This window comes from Ovis canadensis, chromosome 3, assembly GCF_042477335.2.
Source record: "Ovis canadensis isolate MfBH-ARS-UI-01 breed Bighorn chromosome 3, ARS-UI_OviCan_v2, whole genome shotgun sequence".
In the NCBI taxonomy this organism is placed as follows: domain Eukaryota; kingdom Metazoa; phylum Chordata; class Mammalia; order Artiodactyla; family Bovidae; genus Ovis; species Ovis canadensis.
This window is the reverse complement of record NC_091247.1, coordinates 39,830,661-39,857,603: the sequence shown is the minus strand read 5'-3', so window position 1 is coordinate 39,857,603 and position 26,943 is coordinate 39,830,661. Positions and strand designations below refer to the sequence as shown.

The 26,943-nt window shown below is 37.3% G+C and overlaps 1 protein-coding gene across 19 annotated transcripts in view; it reads left to right on the top strand.

Annotated features, from left to right (window-relative positions):
• Positions 1–26,943, top strand: part of APLF (aprataxin and PNKP like factor) — a 98,347-nt gene that overhangs the window by 54,394 nt on the left and 17,010 nt on the right. For 14 of the 19 annotated variants that reach the window (XM_069582982.1, XM_069582974.1, XM_069582981.1 and 11 more), the window contains 2 exons: positions 10,097–10,452; positions 16,786–16,911. In XM_069582982.1, coding sequence (XP_069439083.1) covers positions 10,097–10,452; positions 16,786–16,911 — 482 coding nt within the window. The other 5 variants (XR_011255613.1, XR_011255614.1, XR_011255616.1 and 2 more) reach the window with 4 other exon arrangements.

The window sequence follows — 26,943 nt, the reverse complement described above, 5'->3', positions numbered from 1 at the left end:
ACAACTTAAACAGCTCAATTCAAACAGCTTACAACTCAGACAACTTTCAGGCCTAATAACAGCCAATTCTAAAGAAATAACTTGGTCCTGGAGAAGCCAAGCTAAAGGCTTATTAGCCAGCTTCAGTTGAAACAGTCTGATCTCGAAGTCAAACCAAAGTGCCAAATGAGTACTCTCATGCAGAATAAGGCCTTAACCTGGAGGATTAAAACTTAAAATAGATTCCAAACAAAGCTGAGAGAGCTTCAAATGCAAAGAGGGTATGGGCTCACATCCTAGAGAAACATGTACCTTCAAACTCTAGGATCTGTGAGAAAAATCAGTGATCACAGTGGACTTGATGGTGGATGCTGCACCTGTTTGCTCATCAGCCCTGGAGCTGTTGAAGGTCTTCTCTGATCCCTGCCACCAAACTGTTGACCTGAAACAAGTGGACTTCCACATATTTCTCCAGCAAAGATGGGTTTATTTGGGATCAGCAGTTGGAGGTCTTTAACCTTGGCAAAGAAATAGAGGAAAACAACAGAATGGGAAAGACTAGAGAGGACTTCAAGAAAATTAGAGATACCAAGGGAACATTTCATGCAAAGATGGGCTCATAAAGGACAGAAATGGTATGGACCTAACAAAAGCAAAAGATACTAAGAAGAGGTGGCAAGAATCACAGAAGAACTGTACAAAAAAGATCGTCACGACCAAGATAATCATGATGGTGTGATCACTCACCTAGAGCCAGACATCCTGGAATGTGAAGTCAAGAGGGTCTTAGAAAGCATCACTATGAACAAAGCTAGTGGAGGTGATGGAATTCCAGTTGAGCTATTTCAAATCCTGAAAGATGTTGCTGTGAAAGTGCTGCACTCAGTATGCCAGCAAATTTGGAAAATTTAGCAGTGGCCACAGGACTGGAAAAGGTCAGTTTTCATTCCAATCCCAAAGAAAGGCAATGCCAAAGAATGCTCAAACAACTGCACAATTGCACTCATCTCACACACTAGTAAAGTAATGCTCAAAATTCTCCAAGCCAGGCTTCAGCAATACGTGAACCATGAACTTCCAGATGTTCAAGCTGATTTTAGGAAAGGCAGAGGAACCAGAGATCAAATGGCCAACATCTGCTGGATCATCGAAAAAGCAAGAGAGTTCCAGAAAAACATCTATTTCTGCTTTATTGACTATGCCAAAGCCTTTGACTGTGTGGATCACATTAAACTGTGGAAAATTCTGAAAGAGATGGGAATACCAGACCACCTGACCTGCCTCTTGAGAAACCTGTATGCAAGTCAGGAAGCAACAGTTAGAACTGGACATGGAACAACAGACTGGTTCCAAATAGGAAAAGGAGTCTGTCAAGGCTGTTTATTGTCACCCTGCTTATTTAACTTCTATGCAGAGTACATCATGAGAAACGCTGGGCTGGAAGAAGCACAAGCTTGCTGGGAGAAATATCAATAACCTCAGATATGCAGATGACACTACCTTTATGGCAGAAAGTGAAGAGGAACTGAAAAGCCTCTTGATGAAAGTGAAAGAGAAGAGTGAAAAAGTTGGCTTAAAGCTCAACATTCAGAAAACGAAGATCATGGCATCTGGTCCCATCACTTCATGGGAAATAGATGGGGAAACAGTGGAAACAATGTCAGACTTTATTTTTGGGGGCTCCAAAATCACTGCAGATGGTGATTGCAGCCGTGAAATGAAAAGACGCTTCCTCCTTGGAAGGAAAGTAATGACCAACCTAGATAGCATATTCAAAAGCAAAGACATTGCCAACAAAGGTCCGTCTAGTCAAGGCTATGGTTTTTCCAGTAGTCATGTATGGATGTGAGAGTTGGACTGTGAAGAAGGCTGAGCGCCGAAGAATTGATGCTTTTGAACTGTGGTGTTGGAGGAGACTCTTGAGAGTCCCTTGGACTGCAAGGAGATCCAACCAGTCTATTCTAACGGAGATCAGTCCTGGGTGTCCTTTGGAAGGACTGATGCTAAAGCTGAAACTCTAATACTTTGGCCACCTCATGCGAAGAGTTGACTCATTGCAAAGACTCTGATGCTGGGGGGGATTGGGGGCAGGAGGAGAAGGGGACGACAGAGGATGAGATGGCTGGATGGCATCACCGACTTGATGGACATGAGTTTGAGTGAACTCCGGGAGTTGGTGATGGACAGGGAGGTCTGGCGTGCTGCAATTCATGGGGTCACAAAGAGTCGGACATGACTGAGCGACTGAACTGAACTGAACCTTGGAAAGCCTCTGCTGCAAGCTCCCTCACTTTAAGGGAAGGTGAACTCTTAGAGAGAGGAAAAGGAGGTTGGCATGACTATACTCAACTAAGAGTCTGTGGCTCTTTTATTGTCTGAATCATTGCCAGGAAAAAAGAGGAGTCTTCTTCTTCTTGGGCTTTGCTATCATCACAGGGCATGAGATCTCCATCTTCTATTAATTGAGTTTTCTTTTTATTGATTTTTTACAATAGCAATATAACTGCCTTTTTTCCCCTAAGAAGAGAAAATTTTTTTTTTCCCAGAAGAAAGTCTGTAGTATACATGTCTTACTGTATTTAAACCAACACATAAAGTTTGATAATCACAAGTGAAACTTTTAAGAAAGGTCATGCCTTTTCTGCCAGCTGTAAAGACTGCAATCAAGGCTGTTCAGAAAGAAAAAAAAATTCAGTTATCAAGAATATCAGAAGATCTAGATGTTCAATAAAATCTTTGAAACATTACCAAAAATAGTTTGTTTATTCCTGAAAGCTGGTAGGGAGGTGATATTTTAAGAGTATCTTCATTCGTCTTCAGTACACTAGATTCTTGCCTTGACTGACCAAAATAATAGGAGAGGTTAAGAATATAACTCTTATTTACATAGCTCTCTCTTAATTAAGACTGTATCCCCAGAGCTCCTTAGTGTTGGTTTACTACATCAAGGAATCTTATATCCTTTGCTTCTGATTGGCTATTTGGGTTGTACCATTTATAACATGTCTCTGATCAGTCCCACAGAAACATCTATTCATTCATTCATTTAATAAGCATTCATTAAGCAAATAGTAGTAATACAGGTTAACAACAACGGCTGAAAAATTACCCACAACCATTTATTGAGCTCAAAGACCATTCTAATAATCAGTACAGTAAGCAGTCTTCCTGTTATATGTAAGGCAGTATGCTGGAATGTGGGGTTAAATGCATAAAGATGAAGAAGACATAGTTGATAAGGAGCAAATAGTCTTGTGGGGCACATGATTCAAATCCTAAAATAAAGTGACAACACATTGATTTTTATGGCAGTCTTGAGCCTAACCTGCCTCTTGAGAAATCTGTATGCAGGTCAGGAAGCAACAGTTAGAACTGGACATGGAACAACAGACTGGTTCCAAATAGGAAAAGGAGTACCTCAAGGCTATATATTGCCACCCTGCTTATTTAACTTCTATGCAGAGTACATCATGAGAAACGCTGGACTGGAAGAAACACAAGCTGGAATCAAGATTTTTGGGAAAAATATCAATAACCTCAGATATGCAGATGACACCACCCTTATGGCAGAAAGTGAAGAGGAACTAAAAAGCCTCTTGATGAAAGTAAAAGAGGAGAGTGAAAAAGTTGGCTTAAAGCTCAACATTCAGAAAACAAAGATCATGGCATCTGGTCCCATCACTTCATGGGAAATAGATGGGGAAACAGTAGAGACAGTGTCAGACTTTATTTTTTTGGGCTCCAAAATCACTGCAGATGGTGATTGCAGCCATGAAATTAAAAGACGCTTCCTCCTTGGAAGAAAAGTTATGACCAACCTAGATAGTATATTCAAAAGCAGAGACATTACTTTGCCAACTAAGGTCTGTCTAGTCAAGGCTATGTTTTTTCCAGTGGTCATGTATGGATGTGAGAGTTGGACTGTGAAGAAGGCTGAGCACAAAAGAAGTGATGGTTTTGAACTGTGGTGTTGGAGAAGACTCTTGAGAGTCCCTTGGACTGCAAGGAGATCCAACCAGTCCATTCTGAAGGAGATCAACCCTGGAATTTCTTTGGAAGGACTGATGCTAAAGCTGAAACTCCAGTACTTTGGCCACCTCATGCGAAGAGTTGACTCATTGGAAAAGACTTTGATGCTGGGAGGGATTAGGGGCAGGAGGAGAAGGGGACAACCCAGGATGAGATGGCGGGATGGCATCACTGACTCGATGGACATGAGTCTGTGAACTCCAGGAGATGGTGATGGACAGGGAGGCCTGGTGTGCTGTGATTCATGGGGTCGCAACGAGTCGGACACAACTGAGCGACTGAACTGAACTGAACTGAGAAGGACTCCATAAACCAGCTGCGAGGGAGGGGTTCTTGAAAGAAGTGACCCTGAGCCAAACCTAAGGGCAGTGGGCATGAACCAGGTGTAGGAATCCATCCCTGGTAGATGAGGCAGCAGGTATAAGAGCAGAGAGGGTACAAAGACTATGCTGGGGACAATTGTTCTTAGCATTGTTGGTACAGAGCTAGGCGGCAGGGCAAGATGAGGATGAAGCTGGGAGTGTGAACAAACTCACTGAAGGAGGACCTTGAAATGTTTTCAGCCAGAGATAATCTTATCTGCTCTTCAAAGGATAGATTGGAAGAGAATAAGATTAAAAACAGGGGGGTAATGTCATTGACACTGTCATGAAGAGAATCTGACTGAGGCACTAATATTAAGGATGATAGGCATGAATTAGAGAAATATTTAAGAAACACACTGCAGCACTTGTTGTTTAGATCTGGGGAGAGTAAAGAAGAAATGAAAAATAGTCATCCAAGAAATTTATTCACATCTTTTGGCTAAAACAAGTGGATAGATTACGTTGGCCAAAACTATGGTACAGAATACAGAGGGAGGATTTCGAATTTGAGATTTTGAGTGTGAGGTGTATAGAATATTGAGGAAGAAATGTCTAGCTGTTGTTATTGTTCAGTTGCTAATGTCACTGTTTCCACTTTTTCCCCACCTGTTAGCCATGAAGTAATGGGACTCAGGTCAGTTCAGTTCAGTTCAGTCACTCAGTCGTGTCCAACTCTTTGTGATCCCATGGATTGCAGCACGCTAGGCCTCCCTGTCCATCACCAACTCCCGGAGTTTACTCAAACTCATGTCCATTGAGTGGGTGATGCCATTCAAACATCTCATCTTCTGTCGTCCCCTTCTCCTCCCGCTTTCAATCTTTCCCAGCATCAGGGTCTTTTCCAATGATTCAGTTCTTTATATCACGTGGCCTAAATATTGGAGTTTCAGCTTCAGCATCAGTTCTTCCAATGAGTATTCAGGACTGATTTCCTTTAAGATGGACTGGTTGGCACTCCTCGCAGTCCAAGGGACTCTCAAGAGTCTCCTCCAACACCATAGTTCAAAAGCCTCAATTCTTTGGCACTCAGATTTCTTTATAGTCCAACTCTCACATCCATACATGACTCCTGGAAAAACCATAGCTTTGACTAGATGGACCTTTGTTGGCAGAGTAATATCTCTACTTTCTAATATGCTGTCTATGTTTGTCATGATTTTTCTTCCAAGGAGCAAGCATCTTTTAATTTCATGGCTGCAGTCACCATCTGCAGTGATTTTAGAGCCCCCCAAAATAAAATCAGCTACTGTGTCCACTGTTTCCCCATCTATTTCCCATGAAGTGATGGGACCAGATGCCATGATCTTAGTTTTCTGAATGTTGAGTTTTAGCCAACTTTTTCACTCTCCTCTTTCACTTTCATCAAGAAGCTCTTTAGTTCTTCGTTTTCTGCCATAAGTTGTGGTGTCATCTGCATATCTGAGATTATTGATATTTCTCCCGGTAATCTTGATTCCAGCTTGTGCTTCATCCAGCCCAGCGTTTCTCATGATGTACTCTGCATGTAAGTTAAATAAGCAGGGTGACAATATATAGCCTTGAGGTACTCCTTTTCCTATTTGGAACCAGTCTGTTGTTCCATGTCCAGTTCTAACTGTTGCTTCTTGACCTGCATACAGACTTCTCAGGAGGCAAGTCAGGTGGTTCCGTGTTCCCATCTCTTTCATAATTTTCCACAGTTTATTGTGATCCACACAGTCAAAGGCCTTGGCATAGTCAATAAAGCAGCAGTAGATAAAAGCAAGGAACTCTCTTGCTTTTTCAATGATCCAGCGGATGCTGGCAATTGGATCCCTGGTTCCTCTGCCTTTTCTAAATCCAGCTTGAACATCTGGAAGTTCATGGTTCATGTATGCCATGAATGAGTTTGAAGTTCAAGAGTGAAGTTAAGGCTGGAGTTTAGAAGTTTTTAGTCCTTAACCTGTGGGAACTAATGGATTGATGCAGGACTTTTAAGACAGTTTATTAGCACAAACATTCTTTCTAAGGGCAGCTTGGAGACAACAGCAAATTGCTTCACTGACCTTGTTTCAGGGGGAGTTCTTTATTCGCTCCTTTGAAGTATTTTAGAACTTCAGATGGGGAATTCTCTGGTGGTCTAGACTCACCACCACTTCCCTGGTGGTTAAGACTCAGTGCTTTCACTGCTGTGGGCCCAGGTTCAATACCTGGTCTGGGAGCTAATATCCCACAAGCTGGGAAAAAAAAAAGAAACCTTCAAAGAGTTGAGGAATAAGGGAGGACTTATTGGAGGAACTTAACAGGCTACTTTAATAGCCTTGTTGTTAAGTTTGTTGTTCAGTCACTAAGTCGTGTCTGACTCTTTTGTGACCCCTTGTACTGTAGCCCGCCAGGCTCCTCTGTCCATGGATTCCCAGGCAAGATTACTGGAATGAACTGCCATTTCCTTCTTCAAGGGATCTTCTTGACCCAGGGATCGAACCCATGTCTCTTGTATTGGCAGGCAGATTTTTTTTTTTTCTTTTACCACTGAGCCACCTGGGAAGCCCAAATAGCCTTAATATAACACATTTTAGCCAACTTCAAGCCCCACGGTCACCTTCCACCAGCTCCATGCTCCTCAATTCCTGAGGTCTGTAGCATGTATTTTTATAGAGAGTGTAGGAGATCTGCCTCTTTCATGAATCTCTAGCCTCCTATACTGTATTCTTCACATTTTCATGTAATCTGGGACATAAGCCATGTGGGTCTCAGATACAAAATAAAAAATGGAGCTCTCTGCCTTCCCCCACTTCTTCCAAGTACAGAGCACCCTCCATCTTTCCTCTTCTTTAATTTGCCAGTTCAGTGACTTGCTCTGGCTCATGAGCTTTTTAACTGGCATAGTACGAATTTATGTCTCAGCAAACTTACAAATTACTGCATGTAATGGATTTTTGGGACCATTTATGAATAATTGAAACCACAAATGTTAAATTCTTGAATGCCAAGGGCCTACTGAATATCAATATTTCATGGAGTTCCATAATGAACATTATGAATTCCAGCTTTTATGCCTCTTAAAATATTTGAGAACCCCTGATCCATATAGTATTGATATCTGTGACTTTATTACTCCTTTCTCTTTTGGAATAAATTAACATGTTAAACATATTCCTTGTAAAGATATTAAAAAAATAAATCCTTCTTTACATTGCATAGAAGTAGAGAGAGTTGAAATATGATGCTTTATACTTCATATCTTTTATTGTGTTTCTTGGTTTGCTTTTCATTTTTTTAAATGGTAATATAGCAGACGCTTGTTGTCAAAAATGAATTCAGACGCATGTTAAAGTAAAATGAAAATCTTGATTCGCCTTTTCCTTCAATCTCGTTGCATACTGACATATTGGTTTATGCCCTTCTAAATCTTTTCATTTGGATTTACATAGGTAAGTACTCAAATAGATATATAGGGATTTTTTTTTTTACAACCTAGATGGAATCATAGTGTGTGGGTGTGTGTGTTTGTATATAATGTATATGTATTTTAATTTTAAAAATCCTTAGAGAGATATATATAGAGATGTCTACCTAATTCTTTTCAATCTCTACCCAGTGTTTCGTGGTAAGAAAGTATTCTCCTTTATTTAACCCTTTCCTAGCTGTGTCCATTTTTCCCCTATAATAAATATGACAGGAGTGGGATATTTTTCCTTGTTGTCCCCAAACTGTTGCTGAGGCCCAACACCCAGGGCAGAAGTACTAACTGTAAGCATCTCATGTTTGAAAGGAGCCCCCAGCAGTGAGAGCTAGGCCTTTTCCTATGGGATCTTTTGAAAGGGATGAGAAATTCACTGTCCCTTCCCCCAGGCTTTATACTTAGAGAACTGAGACAAAAGAAGGTTGTAATATTTGGGAGAGCGCTGTGTTTGATGGAAGAAGTTATTTTCTCCCTTTCAAAAATTAAGAGAAGAGATGTGCTCTGAGAGCATTTATTGTGGAGTTCTGAGATGCCAACAGGAACAAGAGCCTGAAATTTTACTGGCCCTGCTTAGCCAATAAAGATTTGCTCACTTATCCCATTACTACATGAACAGAGAAAAAGAAAATTGGTGAGAGTTGAGCCAGTCGAGGACTGCAGATAAGGAGGTGGGTCAGGATTGCTCTGTTTCCACCCCACAGTAGATCCTGACTAGTTGGGGTCCTATGGTAAAGGGAGCGGAGAAGGCAATGGCACCCCACTCCAGTGCTCTTGCCTGGAAAATCCATGGATGGAGGAGCCTGGTGGGCTGCAGTCCATGGGGTCACTAAGAGTCGGACATGGCTGAGCGACTTCACTTTCACTGGTCTCTTTCATGCATTGGAGAAGGCAATGGCACCCCACTCCAGTCCTCTTGCCTGGAAAATCCATGGATGGAGGAGCCTGGTGGGCTGCAGTCCATGGGGTCACTAAGAGTCAGACACGGCTGAGCGACTTCACTTTCACTGTTCTCTTTCATGCACTGGAGAAGGCAGTGGCAACCCACTCCAGTGTTCTGGCCTGGAGAATCCCAGGGATGCCGGAGCCTGGTGGGCTGCTGTCTATGGGGTCGCACAGAGTCGGACACGACTGAAGCAATTTAGTAGTAGTAGAAAAGGGAGATGAGATTGGGGTGTACTTGAGCAGCTTGCGGGGAAAGAGTGTATATGATGGCAGGATGTGGTATGAATGCCATCAACTGAGGGCCAGCTCCACCTGGTTATCTATTATTATACAAGAACCATGATTTGATCTAGGTTCTTTTTGCAAGGTCTTTAGTCAGTTTGGATAACATTTGAAAGTTGGCTTACTGTGTTTCTTAAAAAAGAAAAAACTATGAAAACACCTAAGGAATTAGTCTAAAAATGTCATGTTGATAATATCTTCAAGAAATTTGAGCTGTTGGATATCAAATAACATTAAAACCAGCTTTTTCCAGAAGACAGCCAGCATACATGAGTTCTTGTTACATTTGGGGTGAGCATTCGTGTGTATCTGTTTTCATCACATCCTTACCATGAGGACTGGAGTTTATCTGAGCAATGTCTCCACTGCACAGGAAGTATAAGTAATTAAGAGGTCATTTTTAATAGGATAAGACAGACTAGGCTTACTCTTTGTACTTGTGGTAAGTACATATTAAAAAGGTTCTGTAATGCTAATGAGAATACTTACTTGATTCAAAATACCTTTAATTCGTTAAACTGAAACTGTTATACATACCACTTCAAAGGAATCTTATTTTCTAAGTTGGTCATAAGATAGCTTTCATGTGAATTTTTCTGTGAAGGAGGATCAATTTCATCATTCAGCTGAAGGGGGAAAAATCTTGAGTTAGAGGGTAGAAATAAAGTATTACAGTAACTTATAAGAAATTATAAGAACAGTGCAGAAGAGTGTGGCACATTGTTGAACAGGAAATTTAAGAGCCAAACAGGTTTTGGGGGAAAGATTATATTCAAATGAGCAAATGTTGGATTTTCTCATGTTTCATTATTTTTTTGGTTATTTTTCACTGAATGTTTGACATGATTGTAAAGGTTTGACATAGCTGTAAATTCCTTTTCTAATAACAGTAGATTATTTCAAAGTTATTAAACTAGAGACATAGTGATGTTTTTAATAACTTTAAAATATGGATCTTAAAGTTTTAAAATATACATATTGCATGAATCTTACAGTTTCATGCAATTATGCTTAAACTTACACATTTCCTTTGAAACATGCTTTATGTATTATTTATTTCCTGATTTTCTTATAGGAAATGCCGCAGTCATTTTCTGCAGCCACGTTATATAACACAGAGGTAAATAACATTAAGACTAATCCACAGAGAAGCGAAATCCCAGTAGAGGCACTTGGTAAGGTTTCTGAACATAAAATCATCACTAAGGGAAGTTCAAATGAAGACAGCATGGCGAGAAGTTGTTCTGAGAGTTGTTCCAGTACCCTGAGCAAGTCTTTCTGTGATGAGCCTCAAAAATCTCATCCTGAGTCCAGCTCTAATACACCCAGTCCTGAATGTGTGCAGGCGAAGGCAACTGATAAAGTTCCAAATGGTTCTGAAGAAAACAAGGTCCAGAGAACGTCCTGCATGTATGGGGCAAACTGCTACAGGTAAAGCGAAATTACAGGTAGCATATAATCCCATTATTTCAATAGCATGTAGCATGTAAATATATGCTATAGTGTGTTAAAAGACTAATAAGACCCATGGGCCTAAAGGTTAGGAGCTTTATTGTGTTTCTGCTGGTCTGTACTTTTCCAGTATGCTTTCTAGTAAATCCTTCTAGAGGCTTTTAAAATATAGTGGGGAATTAAATGTTTCATTGTAGATACGCTGACTACTACAAGAATCTGAACTGGGGAATACAGACTTGAAAACAGGACCACTCAGACCTAAATACATGCTTATTAATGTCTTATTTAAGTGTTACAAAGATAGCTTCATAAGTAGTTTATGTATACAGTATAACTCTCAAGAGAATTCTAAGTTGTGTTTAGACATCTTATTATACTTGTGCCTTTTCTTTAATATTTTTCTAAAAATGCTTTTAAATCACCATGATGCCTTCTAAAACAACTGAATATATATTTCTGGATTGATTGATAACTCCTCTACTTACTTCATTTGATTATATTGTATCATATTTTCTAATTTCATACTTTGTGAATTAGTTTTAGGCTGTATGTTTATACTGTGTTTTCTCTATGTTTTATAGCCCTATTGCAGAAGTTTTTCTTTATCAAACTAAATATCTTATAAATACATTCTAGTATAGTTTATCTTTTATGCAATAGCATATGTATATCACGTATTCTGTTAATTTCTCATTTATTGTATCTCTTTAAAGTGCAGTGCCATTTTAACATTTGAATAACCTATTTTAACAGTTATAATTTATGCATTTATTCACAATTTTGTCTTATTTATGATGGCTTTAGTCTTGCATATAGAACATAATTTATAAACAGATTAGGTGGTTTAAATAGCAGAAATTTATTATCTCACAGTTCAGGAGGCTGGAAATCTATGATCAGGGAGTTGGCAGGTTGAGCCCTCCTGCAGTCTGTCTCGTTGGCTTACAGATGCTGCCTTCTCATCGCGTCCTTACATGGCCTTTCTCTGTGAATGCGTATCCCTGGAGTCTCTTCCTCATCTTATAAGGACATCAGTCATTTGGGATTAAAGGGCCTACCATTATGAATTTCTTTAATCTGAATGATCTCTTTAAGGCCCTGCCTCCATATATAGTCACACTAGGGGTTAGGGCTTCAATATGTAAGTTTGAGGGTGGGGGACACAGTTCAGTCCGTGACAGTGTTCAGCTGGTATTTGTCTTTGTTAAACATGATTTAATGTTCTATCAAGATCATAATGAATTCAGTCATACTTGATGATGACACATTAATCAGTCATAGCTTATGAAAATTTTTTTTTTACTTTTTCACTCATTTTGATATATATAATTAATACCCATGAAATATTTGCAACTGAAATCTTGAAGACAGAACACTTATATTTGTAATAAAGGGGAAAAAACCCTACATTGAGTTCTTGTCATATATGCATATCATAGCAGTCAGTTAAATGTATCTTTTTTACAGCCTCAGTGCCACTGCTTCAGCTCATGCCATGATTCCTCTGGAGCTCGGAAATAATCTCCCAAGTCTCCACGCTTTCCCTCAGGTTCATATTTCTTCCTCATTCTTGCCTGAATGATCTGACTGAGGAAATAAAAACAAAGATAAAGAAGAAGAGAGAAAAAGATCTGACGGTATTACTCTCTTTTACAGAATCCTTCAGCGTCTAAAGGCTGGATTTCTTAGCAGAGTCCAGAAGGCCCTGAACTGCCAGTGACTCTTCAGAGGCACCATGCTGTCAGGCTGTTGTTATGTCCTTTGGATGCGCTGATCCCTTTTCCTCCCTCTGTCCTGCTGAAAGACTCGTTCAGTTCCTTTTTTCACCCTTTTCTGATATGCCTGTTCTTCCCTACATTGCTCAGCCTCTATCCTACACAACTTTTTTCCTCATACAGTTTCTAATGTGTGATATTAGATCTGATATTTAATATAGTTCAGTTGGTAAAGAATCTGCCTGCAATGCAGGAGACTCGGGTTCGATTCCTGAGTCAGGAAGATCCCCTGGAGAAGGAAATGACAATCCACTCCAGTATTCTTGCCTGGAAAATCCCATGGACAGAGGAACCTGGCTGGCTGCAATCCATGGGGTCACAAGAGTAGGACATGACTTAGCAACTAAACCACCACCACCACCACCAATTATTTACGTGTTCTGTCATAATATAAAATTATTGCTCAAGAGAAGTCTTATTCAACCCCTTAATGTTATGCTATTAGCTCCCAAGTCTGTATCTCCAACAGAGATTTCTGTACTAAATTTTAGATCCAGATAATCACTGTTTACATCATAGGCACATCAAGTTCAGCCTTGTCTAAAGCAGTCACATCTTCTTATAATCCTTTGTGAAACTGAAAACAACAAAACATCATTTAACTGTGTAGAAACTGTTGTTTCCAAAAAACTTGTTTTGAAAGATTTTGTTCTTCTAGGGTCATACGGTTTTACTGTTTAATAGCATATGGTTCCATTAGTAAACTGATTTTAAAAATTGGGCAGAAATCGAAACATCTGCTATTAGCATGTAAGAAATTAATACTTTAATTAAAACCTAGAGTTTTATCTGAATAAGATCATAAAAATTATGAGTTAATAGTATATAAAATAAGGTTTTTATCTCTAATACATGTGCAGTATCTCACTGAGGACCAAACCTCCCAATGAGAACAACTAGCAAAGCTGAACACCCATGTTTGAGAACATTAGAGGCAGTCACACTTTACGGCTTCTTTTTCCCTTGTGACATTTGCCAAATTTTTAATGTTTCATGCTGAGGGCTAAGAGAACAGGCAGAGCTTTGGGCAGCCTCATGGAGCTTAGGCAACAACAGTGGAGTTTAGTATTTGCCAAGCAGGAGGGACACTGTATGGAAGTTATAGACATTCAGGAGGGAAAAATAGAAGCATAATAAAATTGAACATGAGTATATAAAGCAGTAATAACTTTTGTGTTATGTAATGTATTTGTGAAATTAAAATATATGAAAATAGTACAGAAGTGGTCAGGGATTAAACCAAGTAAATTTTGGCTATAGTTACATTGCTTAAGTGGAAGAATACCATATTTGTTATTTCGTGACTGTCTTAACTTTATGTGGGCTTCCCTAATAAATAGCTCAGTTGGTAAAGAATCCACCTGCAATGCAGGAGACCCCAGTTCAATTCCTGGGATGGGAATATCTGCTGGAGAAGGGATAGGATACCCACTCCATTATTCTTGGGCTTCCCTTGTGGTTTAGCTGGTAAATAATCCACCTGCAATGTGGGAGACCTGGGTTCAATCCCTGGGTTGAGAAGATACCCTGGAGAAGGGAAAGGGTACCCATTCCAGTGTTCTGGCCTAGAGAATTCCATGGACTGTATAGTCCATGGGGTCTCAAAGAGTCAGACACGACTCTTTATGTAGGTCCTCAGAGTTTATCTATGTTGTAACATGAGTCAGAATTTCTCTTCTTTTTAAGGCTGAAACATTCTATTTTATGTATATACCTTGTTTTGTTTATCCATTTATCTTTCAATGGACATTTGGGGTGCTTCCATTTCTTGGCTATTGTGAATAATGCTGCTGTGAACTTTAGTATGAAAATAACTTTAAGATCCTACTTTCAATTATTTTGGGGTATAAATAAAGAAGTTGAATTGCTGGATCAATTCTGTTTTTAATTTTGCGGGGTACTATCATACTATCTTCCATAGCAGATATACCATTTTATATTTCTGCCAGCAATGCACAAAGCATTACAGCTCTTCTTGTTACATTTTCTGCCAACAATACTCAAAGTGTTACACTTTCTCACCAACACTTGATATTTTCTGTTTTTTCGGTGGTGGTCATTTTAATGGGTATGCAGCATGATACATTGTGATTTTGATTTGCATTTCTCTAATGATTACTGATTTTGAGCATCATTTCTTATTGCTCATTTGTGTATTCAATAGAAATTTCTTTGGATTATAGACATTCTTTTGCTTATTTGTGATTCAAGATTTTTTTTGGTCATTGAGTGGTACGAGCTTTGTATATATTCTGATTATTGACCACTCATTAGGTACATGACTTGTAAATATTTTCTCCCATTCTGTAGGTTGCCTGTTGATTTTATTAATTGCATCCTTAGATGCAAAGAAAATTTAAATTCTGATGTAGTCCAGTTTGCCTAGTTTTACATTCCTTGCCTTTGCATTTGGTAGGAAATCTTGGACAAATCAATGTCTTGAAGCTTTCTCCCATTTTCTTCTAAAAGTTTTGTATTAGTATCTTAGGTCATATGCTTATGTCTTAGATACATTTTAAGTTGCTTTTGTATATAGCGTGAGTGAAGGGTCCAGCTTCATTCTTTTGCATGTGAATATCCTATTTTCCCAGCACCATTTGTCAAAAAGAGTATTCTTTCCTTTTAGAATGGTCTTGGCACCTTCGTTTAATGGACAAAAAATCGTATAATGGACCATTGCACAGTAATAAAAGTATACTGTTGTTACATGAAACAGTATGGAGTAATAATATAAACATAAAAAGTCATTCTCAAAGAAGTACATACTATATATTTCCATTAAAATTCAAGTACAGATGAAACTAATATACTTTTTTTTTGGAACTAAGATGTTTTATTTCTTTGTAAAAACAATGTATCAAGAGTAGTTTGAACAGTACTTGTCCTATTCTCTTCACATAACTTATTATATGAAACAAAGATCATTTCTATGTCTGAGCTAATTGGGGCGTCCCAGATGGCTCATTGTAAAGAATCTGCCTGCCAAGCAGGAGACTCGGGTTTGATTCCTAGGTTGGCAAGAGCCCCTGGAGGAGGAAATGGAAACCCACTCCAGCATTCTTGTCCATGGAAATCCCATGGACAGAAGAGCCTGATGTGCTACAAATTAAAAAAAAAAATTGTTATACACCTTTTGGTAGGCTACAGTCCATGGGGTCACAAAGAGTCGGACACGACTGAGCGACTTCACTTCACTTCACTTCATACACCTTTTGAAGTTTTCCTTAGCTTCCAATATTTTATCTTTCATAGTGAAATATCTCTGATAATTTCATTAATGTGAAGATTTTTGCTGGCGTTTCTTCCTCTGAGACATCTTCATTCTTTTGTCCCAACCACTTTTCCAGTTTATGTTGATAAATTAGCTTCACTAAATTCTGTGCTGTGCTGTGTTTAGTCGCTTCAGTCATGTCCGACTCTTTGTGACCCCATAGACTACTGCCTGCCTGGCTCCCCTGTCCATGGGATTTTCCCAGCAAGAATACTTGAGTGGGTTGCCATGCCCTCCTCCAGGGAATATTCCGAACCCAGGGATCAAACCCTGGGTTCTCTAACTAACATATTCTTTAACTAACATACTGTTTTATAACATTGCTTCTCAAAGTGTGGTCCAGAGGCCCTTTCAGGGCCTGGTCCCCAAGATGCTTTTAGGAAAACTGTTGGGCCAAAACCATTTTCATAATAATGCTTTGTGTACATATGCCTTTCTACTCTGATTCTTTCACTCACAAGTGTACATTAGAATTTCCCAGAGGCTTATGATTTGTGTTAATGATTGAATGCAGAAGCAGATAGGAGACTCCAAATGCCCTCCATGAAGCCAGATATTAAAGAAATTTCTGAAGTATAAAACAGTGTCTCCATCAATATTTTTTTGGAAGATAGGTATTTATGTTAAGGTTAGTTTTTATGATAAAGTATAAAGGGTTTACTGCTATTTTAAAGTGAATATATTTTAAAAAATTTCTCATTTTTAGTTTCTAATAGATTAAATGTTCTCAGTTGGTCAATCATGTCCTACTCTTTGCAGCCCCATGGACTGTAGCCCATCAGGCTCCTGTGTCCCTGGGATTTTCCAGGCAAGAATACTGGAGTGGGTTGCCAATGTCTTCTCCAGGGGATCTTCCTGACCTAGGGATTGAACATGGGGCTCCTGCATTGCAGGTGGATTCTTGCATCTGAGCCACCAGGAAAACCCTTAAAAGCTACATGTGCTTGTATTTTTATCATATATATTAGTCTACATAGTCTGTTATATATATCCTATTTAAAGTACTGTTTGCAGTTTGTCTGTTGACAATCATGGTTTTTCCCATGTCACCAGAAATTAATTTTGCTACTATGAGAGTTCTGCACTGACTAGTTATCCTGAGCTTTATTTTTAACAACGTGGTGTTAGTTGTTCATGTTCTGGGATAATCTGATGTGTATTATTTGATTTTCTGCTACATGCTATTATGTTTTCTAGTTTCTCTAGAAATCTAGCATACCCTATTAATTATTTTTTCTGACAGTATGTTTGTCACTCTCATAGGAAAAATCCTGTCCATTTTCAACACTTTAGTCACCCTGGTGATAGTGATTATGGAGGTGTAAACATCACGTGTCAAGATGAAGCTGATGACCGGCCTGAATGTCCCTATGGAGCATCTTGTTATAGGTTTGTAAACCTGAAATATTTTATTACATTGCTTTTCTGTTTAATCTCTGTTAAGTTACTCAGGAGAAACTACAGGTAAGCTTCTCATCTCAAGCCTTTAACTTTTAGTTTTTAAGCTTCCATAGGTTAATAGGTTTTCATTTTATTACTAGGTAGAATTATATTGTTTCTTTTAGATAATTCTAAATTGTTGAAATTATTAACATTAGAAATGCCTGAAAATTTTCCTAACACTCTAACACTGCAAATCAGATAATTTAAAAACTGTCAGTGCTACCCCATTATACATTCTATCCAGACTCCTTCAGTTCAGTTCAGTTCAGTCGCTCAGTCATGTCCGACTCTTTGCAACCCCATGAACTGCAGCACACCAGTCCTCCCTGTCCATCACCATGTCCCAGAGTCCACCCAAACCAATGTCCGTTGAGTCAGTGATGCCATCTAACCATCTCATCCTCTGTCGTCCTCTTCTCCTCCTGCCCCCAATATTTCCCAGCATCAAAGTCTTTTCAAATGAGTCAGCTCTTTGCATCAGGTGGCCAAAGTTTTGGAGTTTCAGCTTCAACATCAGTCCTTCCAATGAACACCCAGGACTGATCTCCTTTAGGATGGACTGGTTGGATCTCCTTGCAGTCCAAGGGACTCTCAAGAGTCTTCTCCAATACCACAGTTCAAAAGCATTAATTCTTCTGTGCTCAGCTTTCTTATAAAGAAAGCTATAAGTCCAGCTCTCACATCCATACATGACTACTGGAAAAACCATAGCTTTGACTAGATGGACCTTTGTTGACAAAGTAATGTCTTTGCTTTTTAATATGCTGTCTAGGTTGGTCATAACTTTCCTTCCAAGGAGTAAGTGTCTTTTAATTTCATGGCTGCAATCACCATCTGCAGTGATTTTGGAGCCCCCCAAAATAAAGTCAGCCACTGTTTCCACTGTTTCCCCATCTATTTGCCATGAAATGATGGGACCGGATGTCATGATCTTAGTTTTCTGAATGCTGAGCTTTAAGCCAACTTTTTCACTCTCCTCTTTCACTTTCATCAAGAGGCTGTTTAGTTCTTCTTCACTTTCTGCCATAAGGGTGGTGTCATCTGCATATCTGAGATCATTGATATCTCTCCCTGCAATCTTGATTCCAGCTTGTGCTTCATCCAGCCTAGTGTTTCTCATGATATACTCTGCATATAAGTTAAATAAGCAGGGTGACAATATACAGCCTTGATGTACCCCTTTTCCTATTTGGTACCAGTCTGTTGTTCCATGTCCAGTTCTAACTGTTGCTTCCTGACCTGCATACAGGTTTCTCAAGAGGCAGGTCAGGTGGTTTGGTATTCCCATCTCTTTCAGAATTTTCCACAGTTTAATGTGATCCACACAGTCAAAGGCTTTGGCATAGTCAATAAAGCAGAAATAGATGTGTTTTTTAGGACCTCTCTTGCTTTTTCGATGATCCAGCGGATGTGGCAATTTAATCTCTGGTACCTCTGCCTTTTCTAAAACCAGCTTGAACATCTGGAAGTTCACAGTTCACGTATTGCTGAAGCCTGGCTTGGAGAATTTTGAGCATTACTTTACTAGCTATTCCTTAGTTTGACATAAATCATTTCAAGATGTTATCTCTGCCCCCTCAACTCCTGCCACTCCACCATTCTTGTGAACATGTGAAACTCAGCCCTCAAAGATAACAGTACCTCCTCTCCCTCCTTCCATAGCATCTTGTGCTCGTTTGTGTCATGCAAGGTGGAATTTATCTCATGAGGCTGTGTTTGGTTCATATTTGTTGAACTTCAGGCCATGTAAGTTCCTTGACAGTAAGTACTTTTCTATCTGAAACTTTGTTTAATGAATGAATGAATCTGAAATAAATGAAACCACCAAGGAAAGAGGTAGGATTCCATTCTTGGAGAGCTTTAATTCTAGATAGCTATTTTTCTTAGGTGATTTTTGAATACAGGTGACTGAACCCCCTGGCCTTTTTGAAATTGTTACCATTTCTGTGACTTGGTTTTCAATAAGAAAGCAGAGTAAGTTTCTGAGGCTGGAAGAAAAATCAAAAAGCCTGTACCTTAGCATTTGAAAATTAAGTGTTCCATTCCAGCAGAGCATCCTACAGATAATAATGACTATGTTGTCATTAACTATGTCAATAAATGTGAAAATTTAGGAGAAATGACCAAATTTGTAGAAAATACAACTTGTAGAAAAGATACAAGAAAAGAAAGAAAATAGGATAATCCTGTAACATTAGAAAAATTGTATATAAAAATAACAGGCTTCTGTTAAAAAAATTCTAAGTCCATATGACTTTAATGGCTAATGACGAATTCCCTGGGTGCTCAGATGGTAAAGAATCAGCCTACAATGCAGGAAACTTGGGTTTAATCCCTGGATTGGGAAGAACCGCTGAGAAGGGAATGGCAACCCACTCCTGTATTCTTTCCTAGAGGATTCCATGGACAGAGAAGCCTGGCAGGGTGCAGTCCATGGGGTTGCAAGGAGTTGGACATAAATGAGGGAGTAACACTTTCACTTTCACGTACACTTAAAGAAGAAATACTCAGTTTTTATACAGTGTTAATATTCTAAGAAAAGTAAAAGAGAATATATTCCCCAACTTATATTATGATACAGAAACCCAGCAAGAATAATATAAGAATGAAAACTTACTTTTGATCTTAGATGTAAATTAAAAAAAAAAACACATGGGTTCATTAAGTGAATTAAATAATTGGTTTTATTCAAGGAATGCTTGCTTTTTTAATATTAAAAAGTAATGTAATTTACTACATATCAGACTAAATAGAAAATCATATCAGACTAAGTATAAAATCATATAATTGTTTCAATAGTGTTTTAAAAAACTGACCATTCATTTATGATAATTCATTTTAAAGTAGGAACAGAAGGAAATGTCTTTAATATAATAAAGGTTATCTATAAAAAAGTTTACAACAAATATCTACTTAGAAGTGAGATATTCAACATTTCTTTCTGATAACAGAAATAAGACAGAATGCCTTTTCTTACTAATGTTATTCAATGTTTTCCTAGTGATCAAGATAGTATAATGAGCCAAAAAAAGGAAATGGATAAGGATTGGAAAGGAGAAGTAAAACATTAATTGTCGACAAATGGTTTTAATTATAAAGATAGAAAATACAAAATAGTCTCTAATGAATTGTAAGTGTTAATAAGTTCTTAGCAAGATTGTTTGATATAAATATCAATATACAAGGCCAATTATATTTTTATATTTCAGAGTCAACAATTATGAAAAAAACTTGAAAGATTTTATTTATAATAGCATCAAAAAGTATCAAGTTCCTAGGAATAAATCTAATAAAAGATGTGAAAGAAAAAATTTGTTAGAAAAGCCTAATGTATATAAAGACTGAAATTTTTGCAATTAGAAGATTCAGTATTGTTTAAATTACAATTTCCCCCAAAATTGATTTGTATGGAAAACCATTCAAAATCACAAAAGTTTTTGTATAGAAATTTATGATGTGATTCTATAATTTATGTGGATAGGCAGGCAGTGGGCCCAAAATTGCCAAGACAATATGAAATAAGAAAGTTGGCAGACAGCCCAGGTTTGATGCATGAGACGGGGTGCTCAGGGCTGGTGAACTGGGATGACCCTGAGGGATGGGATGGGGAGGGAGGTGGGAGGGGGGGTTCAGGATGAGGAACACATGTATACCCGTGGCTGATTCATGTCAATGTATGGCAGAAACCACTACAATATTGTAAAGTAATTAGCCTCCAATTAAAAATAAATGAATAAGTAAAAAAGAAAGTTGGCAGAACTTGTTATACAGTTACTGTAATTAAGACAGGTCAGTATATGCTCAAAGATAAGTCAGTATATGCTCAAAGATACAGTAAGAAGGCCAGAGCAGAATAGAACCCCAAAACAAACCTCTGCATACACAGGTGACATGTTCATGAAAAGAGTCATCGCAGGCAGTGAGAAAAGAGTGAATTTTTTCAGTTAATTTTATTGGGATACAAGTGTTTAACGAAAAAAAGAAAATTCACACCATAGTCAAAACCTGAATTCCAGATGGATCAGAAAACTAAATGTGAAAGAAAACAATAAAGTTTTAAAGATATATATAAGAAAATAATTTCACAATCCCAAAGTAGGAGTTGTTTTCTAAGACAAGATATAAAAAGTGTAACTAACAACAAAGATTTACTGTGTAGCACAGGTAACTATATTCAATATCTTATAATAACCTATAATGGAAAAGAATCTGAAAAAATATAAAGCTGAATCACTTTATTTCAATAAAAAATCCATAATTAAAATGGAAAACAGTTATTTACCATTAAAATTAAGGGTTTTTTTCCATCAATAGGCACCGTTAAGAGGGTGAAAATAAGCCACAGAGTGAGAAAAAGATATTTACAGTGACATAATTGACAACAGACTTATATCCTACTGTTCTGTATCCTGGAAGTAGACCTATAAATTGCTATTGTTTTTCTCTTAGTGACATATACAGGCTTTTTGCCCAAAAGAACATTAGAATGAATAAACTTATGAAAAAATACTCAGTATCATTATTAATCAGGGAAATTTCACACACTCGCGTACACATGCATACACACAGACACACACACACAACCTTGAAGTAACTAATTCATTGCTCCCATTTATTCAACAAATATTTCCCAAAGAATCATTAAATATCAAGGACTGATGAAACAGTGTTGAGTGAGATTACTTGTAGAACAAATGCATTTATGTCTGTCTATATTTTTGGAACAAAACAGCTTTCACAACTCAGTCATAATTTGTGGCACTGTGATAATAGACCTTTTCATTTTTAAAAAACGTGTGTAATGCAGGATTTTATATGTATACACAATTCGGAGGGGGAGTGTAGAATAAGTTCCAATGAAGCTGTAACTCATTTTCAGTAATTATCAAGTCATGGCCAGTATTTTTTCATACATACCACATTTCCCTCCATCTTATCCCTACTGCTAGATGATGTTGAAGTCATTGTATCTTTTTCATCTCATTTTATCCATATCCAGTTGTCTTAGGCATTCTATCAGGTATCCCAGTTTCCTTATAGTCTCATTTTTCTCCCCCTTTTGTTTCTCCATATCAGAATCCAGTTAAGGTCCATCTATGACAGAAAGTGGCCATTTTTCTTAAGTTATTTAATCAATAGGTTTCTCTTTTCCTTGCAGTGCATTTGTTGAAGAAAGCTGACTTTTGTTTTGAGGAGTATCCTTAGTCAGGATTTAGCTGACTGCATTACCAGATTGTCATTCATCATATTCCCTTGCATTTCCTAATAATTGTTGGTTAGATACTAGTTACATGTTTGTTATAGATGTCTTCCTTCTAGTGGTACTTTGTCTCTGAGATACTATCTGGGTTAGAAATTTTACTCTGCATTTTTGAAAATTCAAATTCAGACCTTAAGCTTCTCAGAGCTCCTAGGAACTCAGCAAATATTTCATGGGAAAAATCTGCCTCGTGTTTGAAATTCCCTGAGTTTCTAGACTGTTGTGGTGACAACCCCATGCGACCATGATAAGCTCTTCTAGTTTCTCTTTCCTTAAATAGTGTGCCTCCATTTGGTCCAAATCTTAGCCTATGCTAAGAATTGTCAAAGCTCTCTTAGGAAGAGAAGCACGAGCTATTGTCAGTTCCCCTAAGAAGGACTTTTTCTCTTTGGAATTTTAGATAATATAAAATTCTCATTGTTCCCACAATTCTCTCATAAGTAAATTTTTAACAATATATCAGTGTTGTCCCCCCCCCCCCCCTGCAAGTTGTTAAAACAAGAGTATTTGTCTGCCATGATGTCCTACACCCTTTTCAGAAGTAGAATGCAGTATGCCTATTCTTTAGGAGAATAAAAACAAAATGCAAAGCCTTGCTAAGAATAATGATGTAAAAAAATTGCATCATTCATCACCCTTTCTTTCATCACCCTTTCTTTCATCATCACTTTAAATGAGGACAGAGTAGGGAGTAGTCAAGAGAAATTACTCAGAGGCCAGTGACTCACATGTAATAGCAAAAACTTTCATGTCTGTATCTAAATATATTTATATGTACGTACATTGTGCTTTTCTTCTTCAGCTATTGAGCTGCTCGATGTCCTTGTTTCTACTTGAAGATAAAATCTTAAGTTTTTTTTCCCTCATTAGTTTTAATTACAGTTTAGAGAGACTCTTGGAGAATGTTAGATGTTATCACTTATTCTGACTATGGTTTTACAGATAAAGGAATGGAGACTAAGAAAAGTTAAATTAGTTGCTTAAGACGCCAAAGCTAGTGAGCTCAAAACCAAGTCTCTTCTCTCCTCCTGTTCAGCCTTTCTCTGTGGTGTGGCCTGATTCCACCATTGCTAGTCATGGCTTCTAAAGTATTGCTGGTCTTTGTCTTTTTAGCCAAATGGCAAAATAATATTTTGGAGCTGAAAAAAAGAAAAAAAAAACAGATAAAGTACTTTGAAGAAACTGTGAATTTTTCAAATCAGCAAGATATTAGAAACCAGATTGTAGAAGCATGATATATATTTGTATACCCTTTCTTGTTACATTATAATTTTTAGTTAGGCAGAAAACAGGCTCTAGATTTATTTTGTATCATTGCCATAACTAAATTGATATAATATTATGAACAGTTTATTCTTTAACAATCTTGATTTGTAAGAATAAACTATTGGGGTTCTTTTTAGCCTCACACACACATTTCATGCTGTTAAAAAATGATTTAAAGAAGACAATTTGAATGATACAAATTAACTTTATTTAACACTTCATGAAGCAGTCTCCATTTGGAGAAGTGTGAATAGGGCAGAAGACAGGAAGCTGTTAAAGGATGAAGAATAAAGAACAAGGTAGAGAAAAAGAGAAAATATCTGACTGGCTAGGGCTACACAATCAACCTTGTTTGGGGTGAGAAGGAACAAGGAAATAAGTGCAGAGCCCAGAGCTGGTTCAGCCTGTGGGGATTGGCTGATTGGACCCACTGTGTCTCTGATTAGGTAGAGCATTTACAGGGACCCTAGGCAGAAGCAGCTCCATCTTGGGTCTAGATGTTTTTTTCAGCAGTGTGAGACTATAAGCCTATTGACTCAGAATGAGAAAAATGTTCTAATTTAGCTTGCTTAAAAGAGTTTTTATGTAAATGCATGTCAGATTTTTCCTGTCGCCACAGAAGAAAAATCTTGAATCCTCACTGATCATAAAGCACAAAATCAGCCAGAAATTATTAGATTTAGAAAAGTAAATATGTATCAATATATGTGTTCTAAAAGTAAAGTTGTAATATGCCTGTACTCTGTGATGGTTGGTACATTTGAAAGAGGTGAAATTCATGAGCTAAAATATCTTTGCTTTTTATCTTTAAAAATTTTGCCTTTACAAAATTATTCTCAGGTAAAAAACAAGTATTCCCTCAAGTGAAATATTAGGTTGGTTTTTAATTTGTTTGCTTCCCAGTCTTACCTTCTAATCCCTTGAATGATTCCAAGTCAGTTTCTTGTTGGTAAATCTAGGTGATCTCAATGTTGTATTCTACACTAAATAATCTTAATCTTATACTGCATCAGCTACCTAAATTTATGTGGTATTGTTTTGTATTTGCAAGTGCTGTCATCTATGGTCAAAGTTTTTATCACTATAGAGCAAATATGAAAGAATAAAACTGTACGTAGATGGATATACTTAATTTTCAGATATTTCATTCAATGAGTAAGACAGATATGGATCACATGTTAATAAATATATTATGTAGTAAAAAATAAAAATTCCCATATAATATAGGAAGTTGATGTTGAAAAAACCACCCTTAATTATTAAATTTTATTTTTTCCTAAAACTATAGGCATTATTAACATTTTCTCTGATGTTATACTTTTAAAAATATAACAGAATTAAATCAGCTTGAAAATTGATAATTTGAAGGAACTAGTTCATGGTATCATTTTCAGTATCTTGCCCATTTAACTGATTTTTTTCCTTTTTGTGCTATCCGCTGCAATTTGTCAGAAGACTCGTTCAGTTTAATGCACTTGATTAGCCTAAGGTACTTGTCTAATAAATTAGACACTTATTGTCCAGCATAACCCATTGATTGCTGTGCTTGCCACTGACTCACTTCCTCTGGTGCATAATAGGATTTTATGCAGTGTATTACTCCTGTTTTTATTTGTTGAATTAAGCACTAAACTTAGAATGCATATACACTAAAATGAGCAGAATCCATCTACAACCAGCTTAGTATCAACATGTAAAGTCAAACTTACATAGATTGCCTTAGATTTACAAAACCTTAGGAAGGCATGTATTATACGAATGAAAGTGTGGGTACCTTCATGTTTTCCAGAAGCCAAAGCTCCACTTCTTTTTTTAAATTGTAATACCTTCTAAGAGGGATGACGTAAGGAAGTATATCAGTCACCATATAAGTGCTCTCATTAGAATGAATCTGCGCACAATGTTTTTGCCAATATAATTCATTTAAAAAAGTGTATATTTGATGTTAAAATTACTATCTTTTGTTTTTTGCTGATCCAGATTTTTAACTATCATATAAGTGAACGTGAAGGTCGATCAGTCATGTCTGACTCTTTGCAACCCCATGGACTATACAGTCCATAGAATTCTCCAGGCCAGAATCCTGGAGTGGGTAGCTGTTCCCTTCTCCAGGGGATCTTCCCAACCCAGGGATCAAACCCAGGTCTCCTGCATTGTAGGCATATTTCCCAGCTGAGCCACCAGGGAAGCCCAACTATCATACAAAATCTTTTGCGATTTTCTCTTTTATTTTCGAAGTTTTCCAAGTTATTGCAGTGTTATCTTTTGTTTGGTTTTGCAGTGTTATCCTAATCATGTGTGCAAATGTACACCTTAAACTACAAAATACTGATTTTTAGAAGCTGCTTAATAAAATTAGGAACATGTGTATTTAGTATAAATTCATACTATATTATTTGAGGCAAAATAAATGGGTTTTCGTAGGGAAACTCTAATTGCCTCATAGTTGAGATTCCCAGAATCAGTCATGTCAGGCCGTCGAGTTAAGTATAATCAAAGCTGATAACATCACCCATTTTTATAGGACCTGCATATAGAGGAAGTAACCTGCCATGTTCACACTTCTTTAATCATGTGTAAGAATAGTCTTAGAAGAAAGTATCTTAGAGTAAATGTTAATCACTGGTTACACAGTTTTACCTGGAGACATGGCTGTAATTTTTTTTTTAACTTCATTTAGAAGTAGCAGTAAAAGCATCAAAAAAGAAATAGTAGTAACAACATTGCTACTTGATATGTAACGCGTCATGTGGCCTTGAGAAAATGTGCTGGAGTGTCTTCTGTGGTTTTTTTTCTTTCTTCTTTATTTGAATATACATTAATAAATGTTTTTCTTTGTTATATTTAGTTAATTGCACACACACACACACACACACATATACACATTTTCAGAGATAGTAAATTGTAATGATTTTAAAATAGCAGATTGACTAGTTTCCCTTATTTTATGTTGGCTTACTCTTTCAGTAAGATCATATTTTTAATTTTCCTTTTTCTCCTAAATTTGAGACTTAAACATTTGAAAACATAGGATTCATGTTTTTGCTTTAGGTTTTAAAATAAATGTTGAATTTCACTAGTGTAAGATAAATTATTTCACAATGAAAACAAAAGCATAGTATGATCGTTTACTCATTGAGTGAATATTGAGCATCAGACATGCTTTTTATAAAAGTTTTTTTTATAAAAAAGTCTTTCATAAAAGATTTCTATAAAAGTCCATTTTATAAAAGTTGATGTGAAACGGTACTTTAGGTTCATTTGAAAATTTTGAGTGGTAAGTTTAGTATTAAGTTATCAAATTTTTGGAAGTAAAAATAAAAATTATTATTCTGTTCTTATCGCTGCCCAGTTAATCTTTAGGTATCTCTGTGATGGAGAGATAATGGGTTTTTACATTAGCAGACTTAGGTTCTAGTTACGGTTATGCCAATTGTGTAGCAAAACTTTGC